We start from the raw sequence: 24,105 nt of genomic DNA on the forward strand, positions 1-24,105 counted from the left end.
AAGGGCTTAGATAACGAACCTAATGTGTAAATTATGATTTCTTTTTTTTCCCATTTTTTCCCCCTCATCTTCCCCCTTATCCCCACTCCTCCTCCCATCTAGCAACCTTCAGTTTTTCCTCTATGTCTCTGAGACTATTTCTGATTAGTTCATTCATTTATCCTTTTCTTTAGATTCCACATATAAGTGAGACCATATGGTATTTGTCTTTCTCTGTCTGACTTATTTCACTTAACATAATGTTCTCTAGGTCCATTCATGTTGTTGCAAATGGTAAGATTTCATTCTTCTCTATGGCTGCGTAATATTCCATTGTATAAATGTACCAGTTTCACTATTATGATTTCTAATTCCATCTTCCCAGGATACACTGGAGAAATGACTGATTCAATGTCTGGGGCAGGGTAGGTTATGAGCCTGGGGGTAACTTGCTATACCAGGATACAATAAATAATTCAGATTAATGGGACTGTGTCAATAGAACACAAGCGTTGTAAAACACAATAATGATTGCACTTGGCTAAATCACATCGAATCTATGGAAAGCTATGAGTTCATAATGGTACATGGGAGAAAAATTACAATAAAGTTGAGTAAAGATGGTGAATTGAATAGCCTGTACTACTTCTGAATCTTTTTCAACATGTTATTTTGATTCATTTACTTTATCACTGAAAAATACAAAATTTAGTAAATATTAAATACATAATTAAATAGTATTTTCTGGCTTAAAGAAGGATGTCAGTAGAATGATTCCATAAATTGGACAAAGTCATTCAAGAGTGCCAAATTTCAGATACAATTTCAAATATCCATGAACATTTTATGGTCTTAAAAATATGAAAACAGGGCCGGCCTGGTGGCTTAGGCGGTTAGAGCTCCATGCTCCTAACTCCAAAGGCTGCCGGTTCGATTCCCACATGGGCCAGTGGGCTTTCAACCACAAGGTTGCTGGTTCGACTCCTCGAGTCCCGCAAGGGATGGTGGGCAGCACCCCCTGCAACTAAGATTGAACACAGCACCTTAAACTGAGCTGCCACTGAGCTCCGGGATGGCTCAGTTGGTTGGAATGGGTCCTCTCAACCACAAGGTTGCCGGTTCGACTCCCATAAGGGGTGGTGGGCTGTGCCCCCTGCAACTAGCAATGGCAACTGGACCTGGAGCTGAGCTGCGCTCTCCACAACTAAGATTGAAAGGACAACAACTTGACTTGGAAAAAAGGCCTGGAAGTACACACTGTTCCCCAGTAAAGTCCTGTTCCCCTTCCCCAATAAAATCTTTAAAAAAAAAAAAAAAAAAAACATTTTCAAGATACCATTTAGCTCAAAGGTCTTTAAAACCAGTTTGATAGGCATTTGCATGTCTTAACGTCCTGTGAAGTTTAAAGGTAGAGAAGTTAGAAGTTAAATGTTACAGAAGTAAGCATATATTTATGTATCTTAAGAGTCAAAATACAAAATCCAAATGATCATCCCAGATAAGAGTGACCAACCTCCATGAATGAACAAAAGAAGCAGATCATGTGTGCAGGTTCCACCCAGGGACATGATCCATGTGATCCAGTGTTAACATCTGTCTGTCAAGTGGGAACCTGTGCATATTTTGGACTTCATACATTTGTAACATATAAGTGAATTTGGCCTATTAGAGTGATGGCCTGTATCTCTGATTTAAAATGTATAATTGAGTAATTTGTTTAAATTTGTTATTTTTATTAGGGTATAATTGACATACAACATTATTTTAGTTTCAGGTATACAACATAATGATTTGCTAGCTACATGTCTTGCAAAATGATCACCACAGTAAGCCTAGTTAATATCCATCACCATACATACAGAATTTTTTTTCTTGTAATGAGAACCTTAAGATGTACTCTCTTAGCAACTTTCAAATATGCAATACAATATTAACTATAGTTGCCATGCTATGCATTATATCCCTGTGACTTACTGATTTTATAACTAGAAGTTTGTACTGTTTTGACTCCCTTCACCCATTTTGCCCTGCCCCTGCCTCTGGTAATCACCAATCTGTTCTCTGTATCTATGAGCTTGGTTTTGTTTGCTTATTTCAGATTCCACGTATAACAGAGATCATATAGTATTTGTCTTTCTCTGCCTGACTTATTTCACTTAGCAGAATACCCTCAATGTCCATCCATGTTGTCACAAATGGCAAGATTTCATTCTTTTTTATGGCTGGATAATATTCCATTGTATATATGTACCACCTCTTCCTTTATAAGTTGCTGTGATTTCTCATCTAAGTAATATTCACTGACATACCTAATTTTTAAATCTTTTGCTTAAAGAGGGTCCCCCGGTTTGTAGAAACTTTAGGCCCCAGAAAACTTCGATTTGCCCGATCATATTATGTTGCAAAAACTAAAGTAGCTCTATATGTACTGCACTGACATGGAAACACATGTATGATATATTGCTAAATATAAAATTCAAATTTCAGATTAATATCAACAGTACAATCCTACATAAGTAAAAAAGAAATTTCAAGTGTGACTATACAATACAAAGTACGTGTATTCTTTATATCTTAGTTTTAGTTCTAAAAAAAAGCAAAAGTGAATTTTCAACCTTAGTTCAGGCTTGTAAATAGTAATAAGACACTTCAAAGACTCCAATATGCGCATTCCCTCACATTTTAACATTGAAATTTGGTTGAAACCTGAGATCACTGGGAAACAGTCCCCGGGGTGACATGGTGGTCACTCAGTGCGCAAGCGCTGACATGGCCATAAGGATACAAGGTGGTAGTTCTGAGTGGGGTTCTGTGCATTGTTGTAAGACCATTGACTTTAAAGGCCTTTTAATAATGTCTTCCAAGAGCTTATGTAATGAGTCTGACTTGAAGTGAAAATAAAATTCTGTGTATGTAGAAGGGCAAGAAAACAAAGCAGCTTGGAGTACATTTGACCTTAGGCACCACGTCGTCTTGGGGGTGACCACGTGCTCCTCGGCAACCCCCCAAAGCAGCTCACTCACAGCCAACTCCACCGCGCTGCGGTTCCTGATGAGGTGCGTACAGACTCCAGGGCCAGAGAGGCCTCGGGAGCCCTGCGTGCGTCCTCGTGCAGGGGAGGTTGCGATGGCGTTCGTCCAGCTGCGTGAACTGCAGCCGCTCAACTCCTGTGGCTTGGGGATCCGGGCAGGGAAACTCCTCCCGAGCGCCGGGCTGGCGAGGGAGGCGCTCCTGCAGCCGGCGCTGCCCTGGATCCCCCGCGCCCACGCTGGCCAGTAGCACTCACGCCCTTTACGCAGTGGGCAAGCCTTCCGCGTGCACCAATAGATTCCTTCCTACACCCAGTGCTTCTGAATTCTCTTTGATTGAAATAGAATTCAATGAGCTATTAATTCTGGTATCTGTTGTCACGTCTTGTGATAAATATGCTGTTCTTTCCCTGATACTGAGGTATCCCATAACAGTCATGCTGCCAATGAAAGAGCAGAAAATGTAAAACCTTTTCTAAGATCCAGAGAGCCCTTTGCTCTTCAGTAGGTGCATGCACACAGTCTCTTTAATTTCTCTCCTTTGTTTCATTGGCAACTGTTATCAGCAACTTTCATTCTTTGTCTTTGTTTGAGAACGACGACGTTATTGCATTTGATCAGATTAATGTGAACCCTCCACATTTTAAATATATAACAATAAGGCAACATACTCTTTTATCTTTAATCTCAAATAAAATTTAAGTGCAGGAAAAAATACTCAAATTAAACTTCAAATTGGTTTAGTTTATAATAACGTGCCTTGCTTCAGCCCTGGTAGGGTACAATTTAAACCAATACTGTCTAACAAATCTGTTTCTTATTGGTATAAACCCGTATATATTTTTAATGAGTTTCATAAATAACAATTAACATTTAGGTATCACTTATTTAGCCCTTACCTAAGTAGTTGGAACTCTGTTAATCCTGACAACAATCCTGAGGTAGGCATATTTTCCTCATTCAGCAGATTAGGAAACGGAGGGACAGTAATAAACCCAGGCCATCTGGCCCCAGAAGATATTTTAAAAAGGATATTCAATTAAGTACTCTTGTGCAGATTGGCAGATGACAAGTTAAATGAACTTGGGGTTTGTGAATGTACAGAGTACCACATTTTCATTAATACTTATATTTTATTTAAATAATAACATCAAACTTTGAAAAATGAATTGTTTATGCTATTATCTTAAAAATAGATTATGTGATAACAAGTCGCATTATTTTGCATTGTGTGTAATACCAAGGAGGTTAAGGCACTCTATTGCTCTTATTCGACTAATATTCATAGCATTCCTAATACCATAGAACAGTTTCAGAGCCCTAAAGTATAATCCCAACTATGTGATGACTATTGAATAAATTTTGCAATATCGACTTATTACAGAATATAATTTTATTGCTTTTTTATTTTACTCTATTCACTGTCAGCCTTTTATATTTTGGGTCTGATACACCTTCATATAACTGCATTTCTACTAAAATATCACATAGTTTACATTTTTTAGATTTTTACTGTTATTAATCTGGGCAGGTCACCCCAACTTTTATTCCAAGATAAAAAGTTTAATAATGATTATGCTAATTTTGTAAGTGAAAAGATGGAGGCTTAACTAGGTTAACTATTAAACACCATATCACATACTAAGGCAAATGGATAGTATAGAGTAGAAATCCTATTTTAGAGTTCAAGAGACTTCAAAAGGACTTGTGTTTATAAACATACCTTTTCAGAACCAACATACCTCAGAAGCATAGACCTATCATCATAAAAAGGTGGTTACACATTACCTATGTGCTCTAAGTACAAAAATTCTTAATAAAACTTTACCATTTGATTTTTAAAAATGTAGATCCTAACATTTTCCTGTGCTTTTTAATGAACAGGGTAATATTGTTGGTCTTTTTTCCAAAGATACAGAATGAAAATTAGCTTTTTTATTATAAAAATTAGAAAGGAAAAACTTATGGTTGGACAGCAAGACCATGAATTTAATTTCAACATCTGGTTTTCCACATTATATACAGGCACTAGTGATTCTGTGCCATTTTTATTTCTTCAGATTTTCCCTCTCCTAGGATTCTCTCATATTTATTATTATTTGAAGCTCTGATCGTGGCTCTGAATCATTTTTGTTCTTTTTTCTTCACCCAACTCTACTTCAAAACTTCTGCAACTCATTTGCTGTGGAGTCTAGAATCTCTCTTGCAAGCAAGCTTACTGGGTGGGCTAAACTGCCGTGGAACGGAAGGATTGTTAGGAAGTCAATATGTTGCTAAGTCTTGCTAATTTGCTGTATATGCTGAATACAGTGTAAGAGACTTTTCCTTTCCCTCGCTGAACTTAGGAGGTGTATGCCTATGTTTTGACCTGTATCAGTGATTCTATTTGGATGGATTACTTTAAGGTTACAATTTTTTATCCATATATGAAGATTGCACCTAATTATCCCTGTAATTGGTTTAACAAATGTCAGCCGTTCATATTTCAACTCTTTCTGCCAATAACTGCTGGAAGTGATTTAATGCAGCTGGAGAATAACTGACAATCATTACAGTCTGCAAAGTGTGAAATAATTTCATTGCACTGTTGTGGTCTCTTTAGGCTGATAACTGATAATGTTCAGAGGATGAGATGTGAAAAAAAAAGCCCGTTTTATTATAATAAAAAAATAGTGTAAAAGGGGTGAGTCCTGGGGCAGCTCAGTGCTGTTTATCTGAGAGCTTGGTGTTATAAGAATTCACTGTAAGTGTTGAAGGGAAATACTTTCATCTGAAAGATACTGTTGTGCTTCGTTCAGATTGTTTTCTCCCATCTGATAGAAACCCTTGCTGAGTAACAGCACAGATGCGGCTCATTTGGGGGAAAGGAAGGAAGAGGAGAAAAACGCTGGGGTGGAGCAAAGGAGTAGGCAGTCAGTCATGCTCCCAAACTCACGAGTGTTTTTTCTTTTCACTTACCTGAGCCGCTCTGCGTCCACTTTGAAGGGGCGATGCCCTCACCTCTCCCACGGCGCCGTTACCTCCCGGGGGAGTTTTCTCCCTCGGTGGACTCGAGGCCCTGCAGTAGCCCCTCCAAGCTCCCAGGTAAGGCAGGGAAGCTCTTTTCAGGGGCCACTCCTCCCAGGGCCCCACGGCTGCCACGCCGACTGGCCTGGTGCTCCATTGACTGGGAACAGGTGTGCTTCCTGCAGCGGTTGGGAGCTGGGGGCTTCGGCTCGGTGTACAAGGCAACTTACCACGGTGTACTGGTGGCCATAAAGCAAGTGAGCAGGTGCACCAAGAACCGACTGGCATCCCAGCGCAGTTTCTGGGCTGAGCTCAACATTGCTAGGCTTCGCCATGACAACATCGTGGGGGTTGTGGCTGCCAGCACGCGAACGCCTGCAGGCTTTAATAGTTTAGGCACCATAATCATGGAGTTTGGTGGTAATGTCACTTTACACCAAGTCATATACGGGGCTACCAGCTGCCCTGAGGAGGAGAAGGTGGAGCCTCACTGCTGTGCCGGAGAGCAATTAAATTTGGCAAAGTGTCTGAAGTATGCCCTGGATGTTGTGAATGGACTCCTTTTCCTTCACTCACAAAGCATTGTGCACTTGGACCTGAAGCCAGCTAACATTTTGATCAGTGAGCAGGATGTCTGCAAAATTGGTGACTTTGGTTGCTCTGAGAAGCTGGAAGATCTGTGCTTCCAGACTCTTCCTCACCACTTAGGTGGCACATACACCCACCGAGCCCCAGAGCTCCTGAAAGGAGAGAACGTAACGCCCAAAGCTGACATCTATTCTTTTGCCATCACTCTCTGGCAAATGACTACCAAGGAGGTGCCTTACTCGGGGGAGCGTCAGTACGTGCTCTACGCGGTAGTGGCCTATCATCTTCGTCCGTCTCTCTCAGCAGCTGTCTTCACTGACTCCATCCCTGGGGCAAGACTTGAGAAGATCATCCAGGGCTGCTGGAGGGCCAGTGCTTCCCAGAGGCCAAGTGCGGAAAATCTCCTGCTTGACCTTAATTCTTTGAAAGCTGAATTTGGCTGACTCTAAACCTATATCAAGATAAGCTTTTGTCTTTGTTTCTATTTATTTTTAAAGAAGTGAAGATGTAGAAAAAAAAAATAAACATTTGTAGGATGGATTTTAAGAAAATAAAGTTACTGAATACTCCTTTAGTCTCAAATGCTTTGTCTAAGACAAATAGCAGAGCTACAAATCTAGTAGTCATCTTAGTAGTCAGTAACTAGTCTTATTCCTTTATAGGGTTATATGCTTTGCTTTCACAGCTAGAGGGCTTACTTAACAGTTCCATAGTATTGCATTTATTCAAGTTTGTTACTGATAAAACCAACTTCTCCAAAACAGAACTGAATTGTAAAATGCCAAAATTTTCTAAAATTCAAATAGCATCACCATACCCGCCACCTAAATTTAAACTATTAACAGTTTACTGGCTCCCATACCAAATAAGTAAAAACTTTCTTTGAAAAAGATTAAATTTTCCGTGCTCCCTCCCCCCCGACCCCCACATTTCTTGTTTGTAAAGCACAGGTGCCCACTGTGAAGTGCAAACATCGAGGAAGAAACTCCTGAGAATGGAGCTGAGATCAAACTGAGCTGAGCTTATAAGAGTTGGTAGAGAAAGAAGGAACAGAAAGTGCTGATGAGGATGTAGCCATGGCAGAACTCATGATAGCAAAATACCCTCCTGAACATGAGAGGGTCACCAGGGGGTGGGATCCCGGAATACAAGACAGGCACAGAAGCCTCCTGAGCTTGGTTTGCTTGGAGGGAGAAGTATGGCTGCATGGAGAAACCCACATTTATAGGAAACAAATATGGCCTTTTGGGTCACTGATAAAGGAAGTCTTTGAGTTGTAGGCAGACTACCTTGACAGGAGGTAGAATAAGCATGTAGCTTGCTTCATCTGTAAGAGTCAGAGGAAATTATTTAAAGTTGACAAAGTTAGAGGTAAAAGCAAATTTAGCAGTGCAAAGATAAATATTAAGGATAATACTATTGACTTAAAATGGGGCAGAGGAGGGGAGAGGCGAAAGGATACAAGCTGTTAGTGTTATCATTGTTCATAGAAGTAAACTAAAAGACATTGTCTGGGATTAAGGAAATTGTATACAGGTAAATAATAGAGCAAAAATACAGAATACCCTTCCTCAAAATCCAACTACCAAAATAAAACAAAAGGGCAAAAGAACTAAATACAGAATGAAAGACAGCAATATAAACTATAAAAACAAAATAAAATGTCAGAGTGAAGATCAAACATATCTGTCATCAAATATATCAATAATATAGTCTCTCTCTGTCATAGCCACACCCTTCATAGTTGGTGATACCAGAGCCGAAAGATGGTATACTTGGCCAGTGTGGCAGGGATATTAGTTGAACAATTAAATAATGAGAGCCAAATTTCACAAATGTTGGAGAAGGGGGATAGAAGTACAAAAAGGAAGACATCTAGAATAAAGCCTACAGTGCTGGATTAAAATAGGAGGTAGCAGTATGAAGTCATAGTTTTTAATAGCAATAGACTGATAGAGTGATATATAGAAATAGACATAAATGTGTGTGAATATATGTGCACATCCATGTTTCTAGCTCTGTCCTTTGAGAAGGTTTAAAATAATGACATTCTGAAGCAGACTTAACATCAGATTTTAGTTTCTGAATTCTGAATTTTTAACCTGAATTCTTAATTATCCACAACAGGACTTTTGGGAAAATGGCTGATTCTAGAGCAGGGAAAACACAAAATGAGTATCTTATGCCCCAAATTAGGAAGTATTCCAGGAATGAGAGGGACCTGTCAAAAGAACATGGGAACTAACTTGATGGGTCTCCCACTGGCCAAACCAAGACTATTTGAGCATTAAAATAATAAAAGCATTTTGGTCGTTTCATGAAACTAATAAAAAAATAATAACAGCAAATAAAATAGGAACAAATCGTCATAGGTATAAAATAGAAATCTATTCTGATATAATTAACTAAATAAATAAATAAAAGAGAAAGGAAAGCTCCACCTTACAATAGAATACCAACCAACATTAATTGCTATTAAGTACAAAACAATTAATCCTTATAGTGAAGAAGCCTGCTGACATTATCTTACAAGTGATGTAGCTAGATATAAGCCAATTTAATCAAGTTAATATCACCAGTAATGGGACAAATCGACATTGTGTACCTCCTCATATGATATACTAAGAAGAACACAACACCACTTCTGTGGTATTTCTGTGCAAGATATATGAGCTTGACTCAAATCATGAGTAAACACCATACAAACCCAAACTGACCTGTATACTTCAAAGCTATCAAGGTCATGAAAGACAAGGAAAGACTGAAGAACTGCTCCATATAGAAGAACATGACAACCCAATGCAACACATAATCCTGGATTGGATTATGGTCCTATAATGAATCTCATTAGAACAACTGGCAAAATTTGAATGGGGTCTCTGGATTAGATAATAGTACTATATTAATTTTTTTATTTCAATAGTTATGGGGCAGTTATGTTGGAGTGTGTCTTTGTTTTTAGGAAATACTAAAAGGATAATGAGATATTCATGTTGGTAACTTACTTTCAGTTGGTTCAGAATAAAATAATAATTGTAAATATATGTAGAGAGAATGATAAGCTAAATTTAACAATTTAACAAATTTAACAATTGGTCAAATTTTACAATTGGGTTATCTCTGTTGAATGAAAAGAAGTTGGGAAATCCTATCATTCCTGCAACTTTTCAGCAAGTTTGAAATTTCAAAATAAAACAATGAAAATAAAAAGAAAATATCTAGGAATAAGCTTAATAAAAAATGTACAAAATCTTTATGGGGAAACTTTAAAATACTCTTAAAAAGTATGTAAGAGCCACAAACAAATGAAAAAGACACCATAAACATGGCCATTCTTCTTAACTTAAAGACTTAAAATAATTCCAATATATTAATTACTATCTTCACTGCTCCGAAAAATCATCATCATCATAGCTAAAATTTATTGAGTATTCTGTACCAGGAACTGTAAAGTATTTTACATAGATATCAAATTAAATCCTCATGACTACCCTAACATATTTACCATTATTAGTATCTGCTTTTAAAATGTGAGGAGACAGGGAGATTAAGAAGTTACCCAGGGTCACATAGCTAAGTAATAGGGCCAAAACCTATGACCTTAACCATTCCATTCCACCACCAGAGATAGTAGTGATGGCAGGGAATAGACTACCCTACTCTTAGCTCATTATTTCAAATGTTTAAACAATTTATGTAATTCATAAAAATCTACCAAGAAAATTATTACTGAAGGCATTACTTAGTACAAATACTAGAATAGTATAGTTGAGGATAATTTTTAAAGGGAAACAGAAAAGGTATATGAGAAATATAATGTGGTGCCCAATGCTAAAAAAAAAAAAATAGAAAGAAAAGAAAAAAAAAATCATAGTATGTACTTATTCATTTCCTTCAGATAAGTCTGATCATAAAACAATTCTTATCCATGTATTCATGTCGCATCCAGCGCAACAAACACAGTGAGCAAATGAGAAGGGGCGGTGAAGGGTTAAGAAAGTAAGAAACAGAAATCAAGAAAGTTATGAAACAGGGACCAAGGGTCTCACAGCCTCAAAGGACTGAGAGCCCTGAATGGGGCCGTCCTGTGGCTTTTATTGATGCATACATAAGAAAGCAACATTGTTTTCTCCAAGGTCTGTGAATTTCACACATTACACTAGGAAACTGATTCGAACTAATTACCCTTGCCTGCAAGCAGCTGAATGGTCAGTTTCAGGATGTACCTCCCCAAGAGACAAAACCTTTATGCTGAAACTAACTGAAATGGATAGATGGAGAACTGATGTTATTACACTATTGAATCTCTTCCCAAGCAGGTTGTGGGGAGGAATGCAGCCACAAGGGCAGAAGCTCTCCTTAACCTGGGGAAGGTGGGGTCTATGCCCACCTCTATCAACCCTGTAGGTTCTCCTGTTGGTCCCCACTCGACTGTGCCTGGCTTGAGTTACACCCCCCACCCCCACCCCGTGAGGAATCTTACTCGTCATTGGCTAACCAGCCATCCTCTGGGGCCAAACAGGGAGACATAAGGTGTAAGCACAAGGTGAAGCAAATTCCCTGAAAGGATTAGTCTCACAGACTCTCCTTTCTTTAGGGGTAGGTACGAGGGGACAGATGGGTAGGCTGCTGCATGGCAACATATTCACATATTCAACAAGCATATACTGTGTTTCCCCAAAAATAAGACCTAGCCAGACCATCAGCTCTAATGTGTTTTTTGGAGCAAAAATTAATATTAAAACCCAGTCTTATTTTACTATAAGACCTGGTCTTTATAATATAATATGATATAATATAATAAATATGATATAATATAATACCAGGTCTTATATTAATTTTTGCTCCAAAAGATGCATTAGAGCTGATGGTCTAACTAGGTCTTATTTTCGGGGAAACACGGTATTTCGTCATCTAATATATCCTCAGCACCATGCCAGGTACAATGAGAAAAAGCAAAGCACAAACATAGATTCAATATTTGATATTCTAGTTGAAAAAGTCATGCAATACTAAATTTAAGATTTTGTGGATATTGATTTCATTATTAAATACATTTCCAAAATTTAAAATTGCCTGACACTCTTGGAAAATGTGGAACTTCCAGTGAATGATGAAGGGCAAAATATACTCATTTATCTCTTTTCCCTTCTAAAATCCCCATATGTGACAGTAGATGAACTTTTTTTTTAAAGTGTTAATTCAAAAGGACAAAGAGAATGAGGGAGAAAATTATAGGAACAGAATTTTGGAAGCTAGAAAGTTTGGGATACCCTAGAAAGATCAATCCTGAGTCAGCAGTAGGAGAATCTGAGATACAACGTAAGTTGTACCATAGAATGCCCCAAACTCTTGCATTGTCTGTTTAAGTTCACAGAATCTGGCAAATGAGTTAATAACCTCTAAGCAGGGAAAAATAAATAGTCAAAGAAAATAGAGCTCGAGACACTGACAATGGAGACTCCCCAGTAAAACAACCAGAATAACCTACAGTGAGGCTTTCATTCTTAAAGGTCCATCTACATATACAGAGTTACCAATCAGCTTTTTAATGCCCTACTATTGAATAGGAGCAGATACCCTCGTTTATTCCTTAAAAAACAAAAGAATAAATGCTTTAATATGAAAGAGGAAGATAAAAAAATCTTGACTCTCCACAGAGACTTATGAAAGGAGCTATTGGATACATGAAAATAAACAAACAACAACAACAACAAACAACAACAAGCATTCTGTTTTTAAAAACCTAGAAAATAGTAAATAGCTCTTGAAATTTAAAATTACAATAATATACATGAAAAATTTATTAGAAAAATCCATACATAAAGTAAATCTCTCAGAAAGTAGAGGACAAATAAAAGAGATTGAATAAAAGCAAGTCAACACAACTGGAGGATCAGTCTGGGAAGTCTAATATCCAAATAATAGAAGTTCCAGAAAGAGAAAATATGGAAAAACGGAGAAAATTATCAACAATTAAGGAAACAAAAGTTTCCAGATTGCAAAGATGTAGTGTTTTCTGCCCAGGTAACAAATGAAAACAAAGAAAAAGAAAGGAAAAAAAAACTACAAGAAGTTATATTACCTTAAAATTTTGGAACAGTAGCGGCAATGAGAAAGTATTAAAACCCTCCAGAAATTAAAAAAGAAAAACAAAAAAATCAGGATCCTAAAAGACAACAGAGGCTACTGCCTCCAAAATTCTGACAGAAAATAATTTCCAACTTAGAATTCAATACCCAGCCAAACTATCAACTGAATGTATAGGCTGACTAAAGACTTTTACAGACATGCAAAGTTTCAAAAATTTACTATGCATCCTTTCTCAGGAAACTACGTGAGGGAGTATTCCACCAAAGCAAGAGTATAAACTAAAAAGAAGAAAACATGGGATCCAGGATATAGGCACAATTCAACAGAGAGAGAGAATCTCCAAGAATCATGGTGAGTGAAGATCACAAGCTGTCAATTGTGCATTAGTGCAGATTAGAAAAGGTCTGAAGACTCAAAGAAGAACTAATGAATACCTGTGTTTTAATGGGTTGAAAGACTATTTCCACAATTTGAGGAGAGTTTGGGTTAACTTCATGATGAATACAGAGAAAACAAAGCAAATGAAACAAAAAGTTTATTAACTTTAGGAAACACAAAAAAGTTGGTCAATACCAGAAAAGCAAATATTGCATAACAAATGATTCAGTTCAAATTAGACTTATATAGCTACAATAGGGCAACATTATATATTGGTCTAACCAAAGCTATAACAATGTTGGAAGGATGAATGGAGAGGAATTATGACTACAGGTACTAGGGATAGGAGTGGAATAAAACTAGATCCTAATCTTCCAAAGACAGCAGTCAATAAATAATGCCTAAAACTAGCTAACTAAGTAACTGACTAAATAAATAAATAAATAAATACATATCAAGAAATGTGTTATTTAGAGGTACAGACTTAGATGTCAAAAACAACAGCAAAAGGGAGTTGAAAGTGGTTGCAAGAGTCCAAGAGTTGGTGTGGCATCCTAGAGGCTTTTGTAGGGCAATAATTCTAGTGCAACTATTTGACTCTTTAACTGCTGTTCATACTGATGAAAATTAAAACTACATTTATAAAAAAGATGAAAATGAGTGTGTGGTCATGTCTCAGGAGAAGATGGGTGATAGTGATATATTTTAATGTGCTTTTCTAGCAGTAAATTTTAGGAAACAATATCAAGTGATTAAACTAAATATTCTTTTTTATTAGTTTGATACATGTAAATCAATGCATTATGTGAAATCTATACTTTTCTTTATAATAGAGCAATAAAATAATACAGGCTCTCTCAAAAGGGAAAAAAAAAAACCTAAAAGAAGAAACAAGCCACCCATTTAGCTAAGGAAAGAAAAAGCAGCTGAGACGTACTAAACTAAAGCAAGACACCTTCCTGAACACTGCTGAATAGGGCATCAAATTACAAAGAGGGAAAACTAAAGGTCTACAGAATAATAGAGGGCAGACAGAAAATATTTAAAGAGAAAGGAGAAAAAAATTTGACAGAATAATGGCAGCCAATACCAGAAGCAAGTCCCCTTACAAAGGAGTCAAGTTACAGAATTTTCCTGACTTCAGAACTGGAAGTAGATTTCTCCCTTTAAAGGAATGGTGAATCATATTAGAACACATTGTACAGTGAGTCTGACCAAATATTTGTCAAACATTGAGTAATCTTTAATCCTTAAGAAATTTTGATTCTGCCACAATCTGAAAAATAAACTGTTAAAAAAAAAAAAAAAAAAGACATGGGGCAGCCGGATGGCTCAGTTGGTTAGGGCGCAAGCTCTTAACAACAAGGTTGCTGGTTCGATTCCCACATGGGCCAGTGAGCTGTGCCCTCCACAACTAGATTGAAAACAATGACTTGACTTGTAGCTGAGCTACGACCCCTGCAACTAGATTGGAAGAAAAAATTGACTTGACATCCTGGAAAACACACTGTTCCCCAATATAACCCCCCCCCCCAAAAAAAAGACAGAAAAACAATGTTTTCTCCTCTATTTCTCAAATGAATGTCGTCATGAGGGTCATGCTAGTCTTCTATGGGTAGATCATATAACAATCATTGTCTACTGAATTATCTTTCCATAATTATTTCAGAATTTCCTGCTATTGTAATGAGCTAGAATAACCAACCCATCACTAGGACAATTCTGTTTCTGTGACAGAGTCAACTGAATTCAGGATCCTCTCTTCTGGCTTTCTTGCTGTCCATGTTTTGGCCATTCTGGTACTCATCAGTATCTCCACTGGGGTATTAGGAGATAAAATAATGGAAAGACATTTGACAGTTTGTTTTTCTGTTTTCTAGCAGGTCTGCTATCCAGCATTGGCTTTAATTATATTTGAGGACTACTTTTAGATTTCATTCATTTGTATTCTCCCCACCCTCCCTATTTTACAGATTCCTGTTTAGGCAATAAAAGTTGAATTTTAAAGAGTTAGGTTTTTTTCTCTATTTAATAAAGGTCCCACAGTCAGACCTATAGTAGGAACTCACAGCTTCAGGCATCAGTGAGGTAAGAGGGAGTGCCTGACTGGGATTTTATTTATACCAAGCTTCAAAGACTTCATGGAAATGATCACTAAGAAGTGGGGTTAATAGTTGGCCCTGACCCACAATTCCTCCATCTCTCCCAATCAAAAAGATGAAGCCAGAAAATAATGGCTTCTGCTTCACTGAGGAGGAGCTGTTCAAATGGGAAAGAAATGTATCCTGAAGAGAAGTCAGGGCAAAGTAGCCAAGACAACTGTAGGTACTGAGGTCTTCTGGGGTGCCTTCTAGGAAAAATTACCAGTGGGGAGGGTGAAGGGTTTTATAAACAACTGAAATCAGAACAATTAAAATAGGAACTAGGGGGCGCTGCTGGAGAGAAGTTATGACACTAGCAAAGGGACAGGCAATTAGTGTCGCTGCCCAGCAGAGGGAAGGAGGGGTAACCCATGTTTCCTGATTGTTGCTTAGGCTCCTGTAGCCTGAAGATACAGAAGCTGTGGTCAGTGATTCCTCTGTCTGGGAAAGTCAGGGAAACCAAAGACTGAATATGTCATGCTTCCTGTTTTCAAAGACCTTTTAGCTTACCACCAACAGTTCTACTTAAAACTATATCCTTTTTAAAATAAATACCTTGCATACTTCATACCAAAATCATTTCCAGATGAATTAGAGAGCATCTGTAAAACTGGAATAAAATTTATTTGAATAGTTAATACAAATTAGAAGGAGGAAGGAATTTCTAAGCTTTTATAAAAGCAGTGAAATAACTATAAGGGAGAGTGCCAGATTTCATTATATAAAAAGTATAACTTCTGGATCTTAAAACACAAATAAAATACAATGAGCTGAGAAAAATGTGTTCAAAATGTGACTGATAACAGGTTAATTTTTTTCTATAAAGAACAAAGACAAATAAAAATGAAAACTCATCATGATCTAATAGAGAAATGAACAAAAATCTTGAAAAGGCAATTCATGATAAAGAAAATGCAAATAGAAAACAATATGAAAAATAGGGAAATGTTATCTTACAAGTACTTGAAATACTGCAAATTAAAAATTGGGTGTCTTACAAATATACACATGCACAAGATTCTTAATGCTAGGGAAGCTGTGGTAAAACAGGATCTTCCATACATTAGTGGTGACAATGTAGATTACTACAACTTTTTGGAAAGCAATTTCAGTTTGGCAATGTATATAAAAAAACTCAAAAATATTTATATTCACTGACTCAGTAAGTATGCTTCTGGAAATCCATCTTAGGAAATACAACAAAATAAGCATTTTAATTAACAGAATGTTAACTAAGAGCCATTTATTCTGGAGAAATTTTGAAACAAGGTAAATGTCCAAAACACTTAAATTATAATACAACAGTTGATTCAAAATTATAGGATGATTTTAATAACATAGAAATACCTGTACTACATTGTTAACTGAATGGGGCAGAATACAAAATTATACAAGGTCTGACAATTAAGTTCGCGAACTTGTTGCAAAGATGTTGCTAACCTTTTTTTTTAATTTTTATTTTTTTATTTTATTAGTTTCAGGTGTACAAAGCAACATAATAGCTGGACATTTAAACCCCTCATAAAGTGATAACCGCCCCACAAGCTACTAACTTTCTGACATATAGCTGTTACAATACCATCTACTATCTTCCCTATGCTGCACTCCACATCCCATGACTATATGTACCTACATATTTAGTTATAGTTGACATTCAGTATTATTCTGCTTCAGCTCTTCAGATGTATAGCACATTGGTCAGGCATCTACCCAGTCTATGACGTGATTCCCATCATAAGTCCAGTGCCCCTCTGGCACCTTACATGATCTTTACAACATTGTTGATTATATTCCCCGTACTGTATTTTCACTTTATATTTCTTAATGCCTTCACCTTTTTCACCCTGCCCCCAATCCCATTCCCATCTATCACCCTGATAAATCTAGTACCTATCTGGCACCATCCCTAGTTATTACAATATTGTTGACTATATGCCTTATGCTATATACCCTACATCCCCCTGACTACTGTATAACACCCAATTTGTTCTTCTTTAATCCCTTCCCCTTTCGCCTGTCCTTAAACCCCCTCCCATCTTAAAGAAGTCCCTCTAACAGTCCTTGTAATACTGGTTTGGCGATGATGAACTCCTTCAGCTTTTCTTGTCTGGGAAGCTCCTTATCTGTCCTTCAATTCTAAATGACAGCCTTGCTGGGTAGAGCAATCTTGGTTGTATGTTGTTGCTTTTCGTCACTTTGAATATTTCATGCCAATTCCTTCTTGACTGCAAAGTTTCTGTTGAGAAATCAGCTGACAGTCTTATGGGTGCTCTCTTGTAGGTAATTAACTGTTTTTTTCTTGCTGCTTTTAAGATTCTCTCTTTGTATTTAACCTTTGGCATTTTCATTATGATGTGTCTTGGTGTTGGCCTCTTTGGGTTTATATTGTTTGGGACTCTCTGTGCTTCCTGGGCTTGTATGTCCATTTCCTTCACCACGTTAGGGAAGTTTTCTGTCATTATTTCTTCAAATAGGTTTTCAATTCCTTGCTCTCTCTCTTCTCCTTCTGGTACCCCTATAATGAGAAAGTTGATAAGCTTGATACTGTCCCAGAGTCCCCTTAAACGCTCCTCAAATTTTTGGATTCGGTTTTCTTTTTGCTGTTCTGGTTGGGTGTTCTCTGCTACCTTATCTTCTACATTACTGGTTGGATCCCCTGTTTCATCTAATCTACTGTTGAATCCCTATAATATAGTCTTCGTTTCCATTAATGTATCCGTTATTTCTGACTGGTTCTTTTTTATGGTTTTTATGGTTTCCATCTCCATTTTTATGAGATCATTGAGCATTCTCATAGCCAGCGTTTGGTACTCTGCATCTGACAGATTGCTTTTCTCTGTTTCATTTAGTTCTTTTTGTGGAGCTTTGTTCTGGTCTTTCATTTGAGACCTGTTTCTTTGTCTCCCTATTTTGGCTGCCTCCCTGTGTTTGTTTCTATATATTAGGGAGGGCTGCTATGTCTTCCATGCTAAGTAGAATGGCCTTATGTAGTATGTGTGCTGTGGGGTTCAGTGGCACAGTCTTTCTCATCACCTGAGCCACGCGTTCCAGGTGTGTCCCTTGTGTGGGTCATGTGTACCCTCCTCTTGTAGTTGAGCCTTGGTTGATAACTGCACATCAATGTTAGGGACTGACCCTTGAGCTCACTGGTTTTGAGGACTGGCCTTGATTACAGTGGAAGAGTTGTTGTGCAGGGGCTGATCCTAAAGAGCAGGATTTGTCTTAGCAGGACTCTGGTGCCTGCCCAAAATGCCCCTTGGGTGTGTCATACTTGGAGACAGCTAGGTGATGCTCCAGCTTGTTTTGAAGCTGTCCACTGGTAGTGCCAGCCTCAGGACCACCTTGGAGGGGATCAGCTGTAGGTCTCCCTCAGCCATAGTTCATGCCCCACCCGGGGCCACCTAGCTGGAGCCAGAAAGAAATCCACAGATGGCTGCCACCCATGCTGTGCCTGGAAGTGCCTTGAGAGGCTAAACCATGAACCAAGGCCAGCTGCCATTAGTGCTGGCTTAGGGCTGCTCAGGCAGAGGTACAGGACACACTCAAGGCAGATGCTGTTTGTCTGGGTTCTGCAAACCTTTGAAAGACCCTAGGAAAGTCTGCAGTTTGAGCCAAATTAAGCAGTCTGCATGAGAAAGCCACTGAAATCAACCTGGGTAAGCCCAAAAGTTGGGTGGAACCGGGTCTCAAATCGCCAGGGTGGGGCAAACAAATGGCAGAGACTCAGAAATGGCGGCCATCTGTGTTCACACACTGGAAAGGGGGAGGGCTCAACAAAGAAACAATGGCCTCTGCCAGCTCCCCCATCCAGGAGAAAGCCATTTCTCCAGCACCTGTCCCAAACCAGACAACTCAATTCCCCGCCATTTGTCCCTGCTGCCTTTCCAGCTACTGACCCAGTGCTGGAGCTCAGAGCAAGTGATTCCATTGGTGGGTAAGTCTGTGTACAGTACCTTTAAGAGGAGCACCTGTGAGTACAGCTGCACTGTCTCCCTCAGTCACAATCTCCATTGTTTTTCACACCAAAAATTATGGGGACTTCTTTCCCCGACACTGGAACCATGGGCAGGGGTGGGACTGATAGCTCTCACTCCTTTAGGGGATGGGGGGACCTCCACCGCCGAAATAGCCCTCCCAATCTTTAATGGTCACACGCGGGTGTGAGACCCACCCATTCTGCGTCTCTAACCTTCCTACCAGTCTGGAGGTGGCTTCTTCTACAAGTCCTTAGTTGAAAGGCTTTAGCTCAGCTTGATTTTAGGTGATTCTCAATAATGGTTGCTTTGTAGATTAGTTGTAATTTTGATGTGGTTGTGAGCAAAGGTAAACACAGCGTTTACTTACTGCGCCATCTTGGTTGTCTCTAGCCTTTTTTGATATCAGAGAGATTATTCTTTATGAATTTGCAACAACTAGACAGTTAACCAAGTTTACTATTTGGAAGTGCTGAAAAGGCTGCATGAAAAAGTTAGATGACCTGAACTTTTCACCAATTCATGGCTCTTGCATCATGACAATGCACCAGCTCAAATGGCACTATGAAGGAGTTTTTAGCTAGCAAACAAATAACTGTATTGGAACATCCTCCCTACTCACCTGATCTGGTTGCCATTAACTTCTTTCTTTACCCGAAGATAAAGGAAATATTGAAAGGAAGACATTTTGATGACATTCAGGACATCAAGGGTAATATGATGACAGCTCTGATGGTCATTCCAGAAAGAGTTCCAAAATTGCTTTTAAGGGTGCACTAGGCATTGGCATCAGTGTATAGCTTCCCAAGGGGATTGCTTTGAAGGTGACTATAGTGATATTCAGCAACGAGGTGTTTTTCTAGGATGAGTTCGTGAGCTTAATTGACTGACCATATATATATATATGTGTGTGTGTGTGTATATATATATATATATATATATATATATATATATATATATATATGAATGTATACATATGTGTGTGTACACACACACATGCACAATGGAATATTAGGAAGGAAATCCTGAAATATACTATAAAATGGATGAAGCTTAAGAAAATTATGTTAAGTGAAATACGCCAGTCGTGACAACGACAACACTGTAGGATTCCTCTTATAAGAGGTATCTAAAGTTGTCAAATTCATAGAAACAAACTAGAATGGTGATTAACAGGGGCTGAGGAGGAGGAAAAGGGTAGCTGTGTTTAATGGGTACAGAGTTTCAGATTTGCAAGATGAAAAGTTCTGAGATCCTTTCACAATGTGAATATATGTAACACTACTGAACTGTATGTACACTTAACAATGGTTAATATAATACATTTTATCACAATCAAAAATTAAGAATTCAAAACATAAAATAAAATGAAATAAATGGCTTATCAAGTACGTACCCACATGCTCCCATTTAAAGTAAAAGTATTTCAAAGAGTAGTCTCTACTTCAAAGCACTCTAACAATGTCTTGAAACAATTTATATCAAGGTTACTCTATTTTATGAAATCAGTTGTCCACTTTATGAAGTCAATGGTCAATTCTCTGTCTTAATTGTTGTTTTTTAATAATAGCTTTATATTGACATAAAGCACATATAATGCAATTCACCTAAAGTATACAATTAAATGGTTTTAATACATTCAGAATTGTGCAACCATCACATAATCAATGTTAGAATATTTTCATCACCAAAAAAAATATTTGTACCCACTAGCAGTCACTCCACTTTTCCTCCCCTATGTCCCCTCACTCCAGACCTTAGGTAATCACCAATCTATTTTCTATCTCTATAGAATTGCTTAGTCTTGACATTTCAAGTAAATGGTATCATATACTATGTGATATCTTGTGACTGACTTCTTTCACTTAGTCTTGTTTTCAAGGTTCATTCTTTTGTTAACATGTATCAGTACTTAATTCCATTTCATTGCTAAAAAGCATTCTATTGTATAGATATACCACATTTTATTTATCTGTTCATCAGTTGATGGACACTTGGGTTGTTTCCATTTTTGGCTATTATGAATAATCTTCCTATCGACATTCACATACATATTTTTGTGTGGCTATATGTTTCATTTCTCTAGGTTATATATCTTGCTAGGCAGCTCCAAACCTGGAACTGGTGGCAGCAGGCCTTGGCTCACAGCTTAGCCTCTCTCAGGCACCTTGAAGTCAGAATAAGTGGCAACCATCTGCAGATCACTTTGTAACTTATATCAAGTGGCCCCAGGCAGGACATAGGCAGCGGCTGACCTTGGCCTGCAACAGAGCCACTTCAGAGGCCCCAGAACCAACACACTTGATGGCCAGCTTCAGGCCACACAAGAGCACCACCCATGCACCTGCACAAATGATACATACAAAGGGAAAACTGGGCAGGCACCAGAGCTCTGCTAAAATGAATCCTACTCCGTAGGGTCAGCACCTGAACAACAGCTCCTCCACTGTAGTCACAGCCAGTCTTAACAACCAATCAGCCTGAGAGACAATCCCTTCCACTGATGTACCAACAGCAACCAAGACTCAATTACAACAAGAGGGCACACACAACCCACTCAAAGGACAGACCTGGAGCACCCAGCTCAGGTGACTGCGGAGACTGCAACACCGGCACAGGACACCTATTACATAAGTCCACTCTACTAAGACAGGGAGGCATAACAGCCCTACCTGATACATAGAAACAAACACAGGGAGGCAGCCAAAATGGGGAGACAAACAAACATGTCCCAAATGAGAGATCAGAACAAAGCTCCAGAAAAAGAACTAAACAAAATGGAGACAAGCAATCTCCTAGATGCACTGGTTATAAGGCTGCTCAATGATCTCAGTGAGAATGTCAATAAAGAGATAGGAAACAGGGCCGGCCCGGTGGCTCAGGCGGTTAGAGCTCCATGCTCCTAACTCTGAAGGCTGCCAGTTCGATTACCACATGGGCCAGTAGGCTCTCAACCACAAGGTTGCCAGTTCAATTCCTCGACTCTCGCAAGGGATGGTGGGCAGCGCCCCCTGCAACTAAAATTGAACAAGGCACCTTCAGCTGAGCTGCCGCTGAGCTCCTGGATGGCTCAGTTGGTTGGAGCGCGTCCTCTCAATTACAAGGTTGCCGGTTTCGACTCCCGCAAGGGATGGTGGGCTGCGCCCCCTGAAACTAGCAATGGCAACTGGACCTGGAGCTGAGCTGTGCCCTCCACAACTAAGATTGAAAGGACAACAACTTAACTTGGAAAAAAGTCCTGGAAGTACACACTGTTCCCCAATAAAGTCCTGTTCCCCTTCCCCAATAAAATCTTAAAAAAAAGAGATAGGAAACAAAAAAATGGAGATAGAAAACATAAAAAAGAACCAGTCAGAAATGAAGACTACAATAATTGAAATGAAGAATACATTAGATAGAATCAACAGATTAGATGAAACAGATGACTGAATCAGTGATTTAGAAGATAAGGTAGCAGAAAACACCCGATAGGAACAGCAAAAAGAAAAAAAGAATCCCCCCCCCAAAAAAAATGAGGATAGTTTAAGGGGCCTCTGGGACAACATCAAGCGTAACAACATTCGCATCATAGGGGTACCAGAAGAAGAGAGAGAGAGCAAGGATTGAAAACCTATTTGAAAAATAATGACAGAAAACTTCCCTAACCTCGCAAATGAAATAGACATACAAGCCCAGGAAGTGCAGAGTCCCAAACAAGATGAACCCAAAGAGGCCCACACCCAAGACACATCATAATGAAAATGCCAAAGGTTAAAGACAAAAAGAGAATCTTAAAAGCATCAAGAGAAAATCAGTTAGTTACCTATAAAGGAGCTCCCATAAGACTGTCAGCTGATTTCTCAATAGAAACTTTGCAGGCCAGAAGGGATTGGCATGAAATATTCAAAGTGATGAAAAGCAAGGACCTACAATCAAGATTACTCTACTGAGCAAAGCTATTATTTAGAATTGAAGAACAGATAAAGAGCTTCACAGACAAGAAAAAGCTAAAGGAGTTCATCACCACCAAACCAGTATTACAAGAAATATTAAAGGGACATCTTTAAGAAGAGAAAAAAAGAGATAAAATATGAATAATAAAATGGCAATAACTACATATCTACCAACAAGTACTTTAAATGTAAATGGATTAAGTGTTCCAATCAAAAGACATAGGGTGGCTAAATGGTAAGAAAACATGACCCTTTCATATGCTGCCTATAAGAGATTCATTTCAGATCAAAAGTCACACACAGACTGCAAGTAAAATGATGGAAAAAGATAGCGTGTGAAAATGGAAACAAACAGCAACAAAAAATCTGTAGTAGCAATACTTATACCAGACAAAATAGACTTTAAAACAAAGGCTATAACAAGAGAAAAGAAAGACTCAGTAATCCCACTTCTGGGTATTTATCCAAAGAAACCTAAAACACTACTTTGAGGGGATGTGTGCATCCACACATACTGCAGTTCATTGCAGCATTATTTACAATAGCCAAGATATAGAGGCAACGTTGGTGTCGATCAATGGATGAATGGATGAAGAACAGGTGGTACATATATACAATGGACTATTACTCAGCCATAAAAAATAATGAAATCTTGCCATCTGCAACAACCTGGATGGACCTAGAGGGTATTATGGTGAGTGGAGTAAATCAGACAGAGGAAGGCAAATGTCATGATTTCACTTATATGTGGAATCTGGAGAACAGGATAAACAACAAACAAAACAGAAAAAAGCTCATAGATACAGAGAACATTTCGATGGTTGCTGGATTGGAGGGGTTAAGAGGTTGGGTGAAGGGGAAGGGGATTAAGAGGTACAAATTGGTAGTTGCAAAATAGTCATGGGGAATGTAGGGAATATAGTCAGTAGTATTGTAATAACTATGTATGGTGTCAGATGGTGTATGGTGTAGATTTATCAGGGTT

At 38.4% G+C, this 24,105-nt stretch overlaps 1 protein-coding gene across 1 annotated transcript; it reads left to right on the forward strand.

Moving 5' to 3' along the window:
* The first annotated feature begins 5,998 nt into the window (after nt 1–5,998).
* Nucleotides 5,999–7,045, forward strand: MOS (MOS proto-oncogene, serine/threonine kinase). The gene has a single exon (XM_019711058.3). It carries the CDS (start codon nt 5,999–6,001, stop codon nt 7,043–7,045), a length of 1,047 nt encoding a protein of 348 aa, XP_019566617.3.
* Nucleotides 7,046–24,105: the final 17,060 nt, after the last annotated feature.

The sequence above is a fragment of the Rhinolophus sinicus genome, chromosome 7 (assembly GCF_057876585.1).
Source record: "Rhinolophus sinicus isolate RSI-liver-muscle chromosome 7, RSI-T2T, whole genome shotgun sequence".
NCBI classification, from domain to species: domain Eukaryota; kingdom Metazoa; phylum Chordata; class Mammalia; order Chiroptera; family Rhinolophidae; genus Rhinolophus; species Rhinolophus sinicus.